The sequence below is a fragment of the Chaetodon trifascialis genome, chromosome 21 (assembly GCF_039877785.1).
Source record: "Chaetodon trifascialis isolate fChaTrf1 chromosome 21, fChaTrf1.hap1, whole genome shotgun sequence".
Classification (NCBI taxonomy): domain Eukaryota; kingdom Metazoa; phylum Chordata; class Actinopteri; order Chaetodontiformes; family Chaetodontidae; genus Chaetodon; species Chaetodon trifascialis.
In genome coordinates this window covers 9,025,282-9,036,307 of record NC_092076.1, presented here as the reverse complement: position 1 = coordinate 9,036,307, position 11,026 = coordinate 9,025,282, and the positions used below count along the sequence as shown (strand labels likewise).

General features: G+C 43.6%; 1 protein-coding gene across 1 annotated transcript in view; it reads right to left on the bottom strand.

Moving 5' to 3' along the window:
- Window positions 1-1,020: 1,020 nt before the first annotated feature.
- kcnh4b (potassium voltage-gated channel, subfamily H (eag-related), member 4b) overlaps window positions 1,021-11,026 on the bottom strand; it is a 33,500-nt gene continuing 23,494 nt past the window's right edge. Inside the window, exons 11-16 of the mRNA XM_070990926.1 lie at window positions 10,757-10,971; window positions 6,449-6,487; window positions 5,262-5,641; window positions 4,587-4,678; window positions 4,074-4,150; window positions 1,021-3,109 (exon numbers count right to left, since the gene is read on the bottom strand). Of these exons, the coding sequence (XP_070847027.1) occupies window positions 2,051-3,109; window positions 4,074-4,150; window positions 4,587-4,678; window positions 5,262-5,641; window positions 6,449-6,487; window positions 10,757-10,971 (1,862 nt within the window). The 3' untranslated portion in view covers window positions 1,021-2,050. The remainder of the gene's footprint in view (window positions 3,110-4,073; window positions 4,151-4,586; window positions 4,679-5,261; window positions 5,642-6,448; window positions 6,488-10,756; window positions 10,972-11,026) is intronic.

The following is an 11,026-nucleotide window of genomic DNA, read 5'->3' as shown; positions in this document are numbered from 1 at the left end:
AAAAAAAAGGATTAACCAAAAACTTGTTGAATTCACAGCCACTGATGAGAGAAACAAGAGCTGCAAATCCTTCTTTCACAGAAAACCAAACCTCCCCGTGACTGTGCAGCAAGTATATTTGGGATTATGTTAATGATTTAATTAAAAGAATCATTTCAAATTTGGCAGCAGCAGCTCTAAAAGTTTGGCTTTTCAGTGTAAGTTTCACAGGTGCAGTGGATGAATCCTAATAACCAAATTCAGCTGGAGCTCGACAGTGTGAACGCTGATTTGATGTAACTTCCCTCAAACGCATGCGAGCACCAATCTTCCTCTTAAATTCCTCCAAAGTCACATCAAACACGAGGCTCTGTCGCTCCTTAAAGACTCGATCTGAATCTCTGTTGAACATGGGATTGATTATACTTAGTATTGATTAATGAGGCTTCTTGCAGGCCCTGCAGCTCCTTCATTTGAGGATTTTAATGAGGGAGCTCACAAATGTTAATATACATAGGACGTTTTCCCTTTATCTACATTAAAAACTAAGACATGCTAAAATCAAACTAATGTGTCTTTGGCTAACAAATCTTGTAAATTACCTAATTTTATCATTTTAGCCACAACAGTAATAATCTCCCACTAATGACAAAAGATCTCCTTCAAGTTTTGGTAAACGTGATATAATCCGAAATAAACCTTTAATAGATTTACTGTAAATGGCATACTAAACCACTAAGGAAATGTATACTATGAAAATCAACTTTCATTTAAACTTATTTAAGCCTTTATTATCCTCAAAGTGTCAGAATCCTGCACAGCAGTGAATCAGTGGACTCAAATTTACATGTTCGTAATGCACAGAAATAGGACAGTGAGTCCAGTGTTTCCTGAAGCTTGGACACAAACGTCTGATCTAAAATCAGTTTGATATTCATTATTAAACATTGAAGCAGGATGATTGCAAATAAGCGGCCATTCACAGTGTATCTTATTTATTCATCATCAGTAAGTGTGACACCACAGTAAAAGACACCGTCATACGTTTCTGGATACTTTATTTTGTCAACCGAGGAGAAATCATTCAAAAAGAACAAAGTTCCTGAATACTCTCAGTATTGTATGAGTATCATGATGTAATGCTTTTCATCCCAGGAGGCATTCATATGTTGTAAATTAATGACAGTACTAAATATTTCATGGGACCCACGTTTCATCTAAATACGTATAATTATTCATGTTTCATTATCAGTATGTTGTGTTTATAGAATTGTAGATCCTTGAGAAAGAATTTTTCAAGCTTTAGTCTTTTTTTTTTTTGTGGAGAGAGCAATTAAACCTATTTCACAGCGCTACCTTTAATGCTTTGGTGAAAGAAAAACAGGAAATGTAATCACATCTCCAGAAGGATCTGTAGGAGCAATCATACGTTATGCACTGATTAAGAAGGACTCACAAATAAAAAAAAAAAGTGCTGAACTGAGAAAAACATTCAATTCAAAACAACAAACAATCTACGCCGTGTGATGCACATACTGTACTCTACGTGAAGCATGTGTCCTTTCTGTTCCTCCTTCTATGAAAACATCCAACCGCTCCGATCTGTCTGACTTACAAATACAGCATCTGTGAACACAATCAGCAGGTTGTCATGTAGAATGCTTACACATTGATTTGGAAACCTTTTCCTTAGGAAAAAGAATAAACAACTTTACCATGCAAGGAGGTAATAGGTATCATCAACTGCAAATTGCTCCGAGGATGTTGGAAAAAATATACAGTATATACTGGAACCCACTGGTGTGGAACTTCATTTTTTTTTAAGGACGCACTTCAGTAAAGCCAAGATAATGCACAAATGACATGCTTTGCATAGAAATGGTGTAAAGTTGTGTGGAGTTTGACAAATATGAGAGCCCAGGAATTAAGAGAGGGAAATACAGCACACACTGACAATCTCCAGCAGCATCTCCTTAAACACTGTCAGAAGTTGCATGTTATTAACTCGACTTTCACCTCTGGTCTTTTGTTCCAGCCGCAGTGAAGTCAGTGAGTCTGATCCTGAAACAGTTCAGTCTGTGAGGTCCAGACACCACGACTGCTCTGTGCTCTGAGTCTGGACGCCAATGCTGGACCTTCGTGATGACGCGCTTTCACTGTCCCTGCTCTCCATAGAGTCCCTGTTCCCGAGCAGGCACTCCAGACTTGTGTGTTCTATGGCAGATGGGTCGCCCAGCGGAAGGTGGGGCTCGAGAGCATCCGATCGCAGCGATCCTGAATCCACGGAGGGTCCCAGAGGCTGGCCCTGCAACGTGGGTGGAGAGGCAGACACGGGGTGGATTGAGGGGTGTGAGTCCTCCATTTGGAAGATGGGGGTGTCCTGGATCAGAGTGTGGGATGCTGGGGCGGACATCAGAACACAAATGTCCTCATGTGTGCCTTGTGATATGCTGAGATTGGACTCAGAGGGCCGGCAGAGAGGGGGGTAAGAACTGGGTGATGAGTCCAGCAGACTGTGTGTGGACGCACCTGTAGGGGCACTGGACAAAAGGCAAGAGTATTCATCGCTATCGCTGGGAGGCTGCAGGCACAAAGTGGGCTGGGACTGGCTGATGGTGGTCGGGCTAGCACTGAGAGGTCTGTTGTCTTCGTGCCCAACACGAGGTGCAAGGCCCGGGCTTCCACCCTGGAAACCTGGGATGACGCTAAGAAGAGACGGACTGGTCCACGGATGCGTAACCACGCTCTCGGAGCCATGACACGGGCCTAACCGGGGAGCAGAGTTTACAGAGAGGGGCAGACAGGAGTGAGCAGGAGGACTCGAGGATTGAGGTCGTTGGTGGCTCTCTGTTTGGGTTTCAGCTGCACTGTAGCCCCAGTGGCCAGCGTGTGGGACGCTTTGGTGGCTGTAGCCTTCATGGCCCCCAGGATCGTTGTGGAGGTTGTAGGTTGAAGCTAGGTTGAAGGACATGCTAGTGTCTGGGGCTGTGGGAGGGCTGGACACCATTTGGATGCCATACGGGTATGAAGGGAGGGAGTAGTGCTGCACAGAGACGTGAGCCTGGAGGAGGTGCATCATGTGGTGCAGGCCCTTGGTGAGCTCAGATACTTCCTGGTTTAATGTGGTCATCTGGGTAGAAAGGACACAGTTTAGTATTGACATCAAAAGACTTGGAGAATATTCTAAGTTTCATCTGCTTTTGTTATACAGAGCAACCGTGTATGACGCAAGTACAGCTTCTGCCCAATTAAGTCCTCAGCACAAAGTGACAAATTAATCAGATTCTATTTAAGGTTTAATCTCAGACTTGTGTCCAGATGTAATTTTCTGATGACCTCCCAAAAGAGAACCAAACAATTTTTAATCCCCGCTATGACTCTAGGAAATAGCTTCTTGCGCAGCAGCGAAATCTAGCGGGACACAGACTGAGGTAACTGACGCAAATAGGCAAGAAAGCAGACAGAAGCCTGGGAATAAGGGAGCAAAACGAGAGGCAAAGGGGGCCAGAGAAGGGCCACAAGTAGAGCTGCCATCAAAAAAAAAAAAAATTCTTGAGATTGTTGAGTCAGCACTCCCGACAATCCTCTGCATTGCAGAGAGTGCCCTGCTGATTAATTAATACTGACTTCAGACAGCACCTACCTGGGCCCATCTGGATCCTTTCGCTGCACCTGCTTTCACTCTATTTACTTTCAAATTAGGAATGCAGCCACAAACTGAGCTACAAGGCAGAAACCGAGTCTATGAGATCTCACTTCGTGTGTTTCCCTGTAAATGTACCATGTCTGCTCATTGGATGAGACGGCAGAAATGCATCTCTGAGAAGAGCTTATGAGTTTCTGTGATTTTGTTGGTCTTTGCTGAACATTTCGAACGACTGAAACAGGAACTCATGGTGTGATGTCGAAACAGCTCACAGGTTGTGTTTTCTTATCATGAATAAATTAATGCTTCCTTTATTTCATATTCAGTCATCTGAAATTGCTTTACAGACAGGAGACAGAAACGATGATGAGAGGGATACAGAGCAAAGCTGATTCTACATTATTTTTGGCCCAATCAATTTTAATTTGGGTTAGGGGCTGTACCTTACCTTGTGGTTGAGTTGACTGATGCTCTGTCTGACCTCCTCTGTCTCCAGCAGCAGCGTGGCATTAGCCTGAGTGGAGTCTGGAGAAATCAGGAGAAAACACATTGGTGTTAATGTGAAACAAAATTTCGATGTGTCACTCCAGAGGAAACCCAATTACAGCATCAATATACTGTTAGTATTTTGATTGCTATGTTGTACCGATGTGGCTCTGTATCGCCAACGCACTTGTTGTACTAAAGTAAATAAGTTGGACTTAACTGAACTGGAAATTAACCCCAGAGCGATCACCAGTGAGCACTCAGGTCAGATGATCTGTACCCTGCTTTGACCTCTCTTGTCCTTTAACATGTTCTCTGACTCTTTGGACACCTAGCTGTCATTTCCATCCTCTGCGCTCTCATGTTTCTCCAGAGGGAGGCACGGCAGCATCGTATCCACAGTTTGAACTCCTGAGTTCACCTCCAGCCATCTGGCACCCAGGTGACCCTCGCAGCTGGTGGCGGTTTGGCTTACCTTGGGTGCTGCCTCCTGTGCTGGCTTTAGGCCCGCCGTGCTCCACGTTGAAATGGAACGTGTGTCCATTGTCTTCAATGCCGTCTACAACCCTGGCGGGAGGGGTGAAGAGGAGGGAAGCTGGAGTTAATGTAACAGTAGAGCGTTTTCAATTATCACAGGAGCCAGCAGACGACCCAGGAATGTGCCATGAGAGCTGCTGCTGGCAGAGACCCATGTGGGTTTGAACATGAGGAGAAGAGCCCAGTCTGGAGGGGTGGATACCTGAGCTCTCTGAACCAGCACTTACCCATATCTTGGACTTACTGGATGACTTAGGGATACATTATGAATACAGATGGTTGGGGCAGAAGGATAAGGTGCTCCGGTAATGAAATGCAGTGACATCTGTTGAAAAATGCAATGCAAATACTCCCCATTTGCATTAAGTGGATGATGCAGGTTTTGGTAGCATGACTTTAGGTGTCCTTACTGCAACGCCTCACTTAGATCATCTCAGCGGATCTAAGGCTATCATAACTTGGGTGAAGTGGGCACAAATTTTTTACGCTTTACAATGAATGAATTTCAGCTTTTGGAGGTAAACCAGATTATATGATGATAACCATTAAAAACATACCGTTTTAAAGTAATAAGTAATTTTGCCCAACCAGCTACAAACATTCAAGACACTACCTGGGACTGAGATCTGGGGGTCCAAAGCAGGTGACAGTTGGGATAAGCAGCTTTGTGGGCTTTTGCTCGGCCCCTGACTCTCCCTGGGCTGATGTTGAGGCTGGGGTCGCTGTAGGGGTGCTGTGCTCTTTTTTCGATGGTGGCTGAGGGGACGTGCTCTGGCCGTGGAGGCCACGGCTGAGGTTCGGTGATCGGCAGCGTCGCAGGGCGTTGAACTGCCGCAGTTCATCCCCCAGGAGGTTCCCCAGGGACGTGCGGCGGACGGGGCTGCTGAAGCTGGGCAGCAGGAGGTTGCGACGGGAGCGGGTCGCTGGAGAGAGGTGGAAGGAGTCATCGAGGTCATCCCCCTTTGTTTCCACGATGGAGGGGAGTCTGGATTCCTGCAAAACAGCAAATGCAACATACAGCATTAACAACTACACTTTCTTATTTTCTCTACCGAGGGGTCCACTAATTGCAAAACTGCAACTCAAAATCCAAACACTGAGGACATGAAAACACATTAGAGCAGAAAACAATTTGGCTAATGCAGGGAAAATAATCACATGAATAGTGAAATATTTAAAAATATTAACTGATAAAGAGCAATTATTGTGTCATTTAGATGTTAATGAGTTACAGCCGGTGATACTTTAATCACATACTTTAATCCTGTCACAAATCTATTATGCTTTAACCATGGCTACTTGTGAGAGAATTGGTTTTGTTAAACAATTGGTTTAACATTAAATTGAACTTTTGGAACAGCACAGTATTTTACTAACAGGAAAAACAAGGCGGGACATGCAGCGTACAGTACATAGTGAGCAAAGTAGCTCATAAGGTTTCCCATCAGGAGAGCTACTGACCCAGTTAGTGAGCTAACTCCAGGGACTGAACTGCTCTTTCTATTCCAAATGAGTTTCAACCTGTAGGGGAAGTCCTTGCACAAACCCTCCCACAGTACTCACTAGTAATAAAATACAGTATGTCCCAGATAAACATGGGGGTTTTACCTTAAAAAAAAGCAGACACAAGACCCCAAGAGTTGAAATCCATGACACAAATATACCTTCACAACACCTGCCTACTCTCATGAAATTCAAAAACAGGTTTTATTATAATTTAAAAGTATGTTAAGGAAGCCATGTGTTGGGGAAAAAGAAATAATGACACTCAGAGAGGAGAAGAATCCGAACTGGACTCACATGAGAAAGCCTGGGTGACCTTGAGAACCTGCTGTGGCCCTGCAGGAACGAAAAGAAAGCCACAGCGATTAAAAATCATATCCTCAGGCAAAATTTAGTGCTTTAATCAACTCTGTATCCTCTTTATTACACCATGAAAAATTAAAATACACCTCTGCAATGACATCTTTGGAAATTAAAGGAGCCCTGTGGAGTTTCCAAAATGCATTATGTGTATCCTTGGGGGTCTAAAAAGCATGCAGAGGACATTTCCTTCCTCATTAAAATATTTAAAATCCAGCATCGTTTGCATCCATGTTAACTACAGTAGCTTACACCTGTTGACCAGTGCATGGCGCAGGATGAACAAAACCAGGACCCACTCAAGGAAAAACATCTTTTTCATTCATGGTTTTATCCATAGGATAGTGATGCCGCCCTTTGCTACACAAGCTGAATCACATAATGATCCTTTTTCTAACCCATCCCTGACTGCAGAGGGATTCCAGCAGAAGTTTGCCTTTCTTTTGGTGTGTGAAGAAACTGTGAGCAATTTACCATAATCACCAGCTGGATGGCAAACGAAACGCTGGTAGTGTGAAGTCTTCCGTCATGTGTGAAAAATGTGCTCCTGACAACACGGCTTAATGTGACAACACGAGCCACAGTCTGGCGCTCCACCAGTACAGTGCCAGTAATGCTCTTTGATGCAGGATGCCAATTGACTGAGGCCACACATTAAATCTAATCCACTGAAGCACAACACTGGTGAAGAATCAGCACCACGCAAAGGCAATCAAAGCGAAAACATAACCTGAGCTGTGAAACTCCTCTTCAGACCGTGGTACTATGTGAGAGGCAGCAGTGGGGACAAATTCTCCTTAAAAGGAAAATTAACCCTGGAGCAACATGGAATAATTAACTAACCAGGAGGAATATTGGTGCCAAATGAAGTTAATTGAACATCAATATCAATTAATGTGGCACAGATGCCACAATGCCCCACATAGCAAAGTGGGTTTGCAGAGACTTAATTGACAGACTTTTTCCTGCCACTCACGAGTGTATTTTCTTGTGTTTGCACATGAACAGGTGTTTCTTCCAAAAAAGGCATGCAGACTTTTCTCCCTTTTGTCCCTTGAGTCACAAATGAGAAGTGTTTTGTGTCAGTAGAGTGAGCGTTTTGTATAATGTGCCACTTGTCTTTCAAATCCAGAATACATGTCGTGGCTTCTGTTTTTGCTACAAGAGTCCAGAAAGTCTAGAAAACACTGAGAATCATGATGTGAATCACAGAACTCTGAAACCCCACGAACATCAACCTTCAAACCTAGTGTTGTAGGTAGAAAATGAAGCATGACTGAGGACATGCTTGGCTTTGTTTGTACCATGAATGTTTTTACACACTGGTGTTGGTGAGTAATTTGGGACAAAAACCACCTGGAACAGTTGATGTGACATTTTTTTTGTCAACTCCTCTCTGTACTCTGTCAGCCCACTCCTGGTTGGCATTGTTATCCAATCCAACGTGTCAAAAACACTGAGCTCATCTCGTCTGTAGCTTTTTTTTCTTTTTTATACTCCCACCACTGGTTACCCATGGCTGCCTTTATCAACTTTGTTAAACTATTGCTGTCATATGAAGCTCCAGAGGGGGTCGCATTCCTATAACTCCTGTGCGACCAGCTTGTTCTTCACACGCCATGACTACTGACAACTTAACTCTCCCTGTGGCGAGATGGTCATTATAGTCCAACAAATTTTGACTCCGTGCTGGCTCCCTGGTGGTGGCATGACCTTCCCACTCTGCCCTGGACAGCACAGTCACTCTTTATCTCTTAAAACCCACCTCCCTTAAGACATAAACCATGCTCCCATCTTTGAGTGCAGAGTCTTTTATGTTGATATGTTATTTACACATCCAGCAGTAACATTAGCATTCGTGTTCAGTCATGTTTTATGGTCGTTTTGCGAATGTAAGCCCAATATTCACTCTCTTTTACATCTGAGGGAAATATCTGGCTAATTACCCTCTAAATGCCTCACATTGTTCTCCAGCTAGTTGCTAATTGTGTCTGTCTGCTTGTTTGTTTGGTGCTGACAAGTAGTGTAAATTGAGTTTTAAGCTTTTTCACTGGAAACAGCTGCAGCACCAACCAACTCTGCCTGCAATGAGAGTGAACCACGACAGTAAAATGAGGGCTGGACACTTAAAAAAATCGGCTGAGATTCACCGTAAAGCTCAGTGAATGACTCTGAGCGACACCTTTCACATTTTCATCCTGTTTTTACATTTGTCATTTGATACATCCTAGCTTTAAAATATTGATTACAGTTGCTTCAAAAAACAATATCAATTTATTTATTAAGCAGCATATGGGATTATTCCTGATTCTACAGTGTAAAAAAACCCCAAAACAACCTTTTGTCTGTGTTTGTGTCTGTTTACCATATGCTGAGTAAAAAAAAAAAGCTATAAAACCTCTCTACCAGAACTTTAATTGACATGACAGCAATAAAAGTTGAAACTGAATAATAGAGTTGACATAAAAAAATCCTCATTTTCCATCTGGCTGTCTGGGTTTTTCCCTTTTAGACAAGATAAAACAGTCCCATTTGGATACCTTGTAGTGTAATAGGCATTCCTACAATCTGTTTCTTTGGCAGTATTTCACTGCAACTGACTGACTGCTCTACAGTCAGCATACAATTCTCAAGTATGTCTCGAGTCCATCCTACAACAACTCCCACCTCAAACCGCTCACCATGAGGATGTGGATGACACCAGTGTGACGGTATATGTGTGTGTCAGGAGTCAGTGGGACCTGGCAGCTACGACCAGAAAGCTGAGCGCTCCTTCATCCTGTCAGGGGGAGGCCGGTGCCCTGGCTTTGTGCTTCAGCATAAACTCAGAGCAGATGGTGTGAGAGAAGTAGAGAGTACTACTGGTGATCAGCCACACCCCGGAGAAGCCTGCTTGACTCCAAATTAAACAGTGTAATAACTCTTGTAACGTAAGTACATATATGGCATCTATACAGTACAACAAAGGCTTTGCTCACAGAGAGTTAACTTTTCTTCAATAATAGAGAAAATGTGCAGATCATAGCTTTTCTGTCATATGCATGAATTCCGTAAGATGCCAAATTTGATCTGTGATGTCTCTTTAAGGAGTGAAACACCTCGAACATAATCGTTCTGTTTTTGAAGCCCTCGTGAATACAGCAGAAGCTGTTCTCTCTCAGCCTGAGTGACGAAATAAGACATCCGGTAATTAACACGGCCAGCACAGATGTCCTGTCCTTCATGTTCCAAACTAAGCAAACAAACAAAAAAACAAACAAACAAACAACCACCCCTGAAATGAATAAACTAATGAGCTTCAAACAATGAGGAGGGCCTGTGGGAAACAAAAATAAAAGGCTTGAAGCGAGTACCAAATGCTTGAGCCTGACAATTAGGATGAGATTGGGAAAATCCTCGGGGAGCTTTGTCAGTTGTTGTCAGTCACACATCAGAGACATCTTGGAATTAATTTGCTTTGATCATACGGTTCAACAAAATGCCACACTAAACAGCTACTGAACCGCGTTGAACTGTTTCTGTAACCAGTAAAACGACTGAGCTTTCGGGTTTTCGTGGTGCACCTTTAAACAGATTGTATAACAATGCCTGAAAACATGGCTACACGTGTAACATCAACAGGTGCATTTTCTCCACAGACGGAGGATTATCTTGCCTTACGTAATGCTTTCTTAAATAACTGTGAGGGGCAACAGGCAGTACCGAGAGGAGGTCGGTGTCTGGGTGTAATGTCATCCTGCTGTGCTTTGGGGTGGCAACAGGGAAGCGATACGGCTGCCTGACAGTGGCACCCACGCATGGTAATTGGTGTGACAATCAAGCCACCAACAGCCCTTTGGTTGCTGTGATAGAACAAGTGTCAAGGAGAGTGACAAAGGCACCTTAGGGGGGCACAAATGTGTTGTCTGGTGTGTTGTATGCTCTATTCCACAGTGACACAAAAGTAGGGGGAAACTGAGGTTGTAGAATCAGATGCACATATCAATCTAACCTATCTAATCTAACCTAATCTAATCTATTTTGGGTGATCATGAGGTGTTTGGCGTTAGCTCATCAAACAGGCTGAAATTCATTGAAGAAGAGGGAAAAATACGGGATTCTCCACTTACAACAGCCTCAGCTGACAAGAGAGTATCACCACTGCTCTCCTCAAATACATTTACTGTATAGTGTACATGTGGGTAGGGGTTTCAACAGCGCTTTTCTGTGTGTGTGTGTGTGTGTGTGTGTGTGTGTATTTCATACCTCGTCCTGGCTGCCCTCGCGCAGATTGTAGGTGAGGTTGTTGTGGATGTCAGAGGTGAAAACACTGGCATACTCGGGGTAAAGTTCCAGCACCTCTCTCAAGCCACGCACACTGATATACTGGAGGTCGCAGTAGGTCAGCGCTTTCACGTCAGCGTTGGTCTTAATCACCTGGTCTGTTCCAGGCAGGTCGGACCCAATCAGGTCCCCTTTTCCTAAAATTATAATAATTAATATTCACTTTCCTGCTCCACATTATCCTTTATTAAA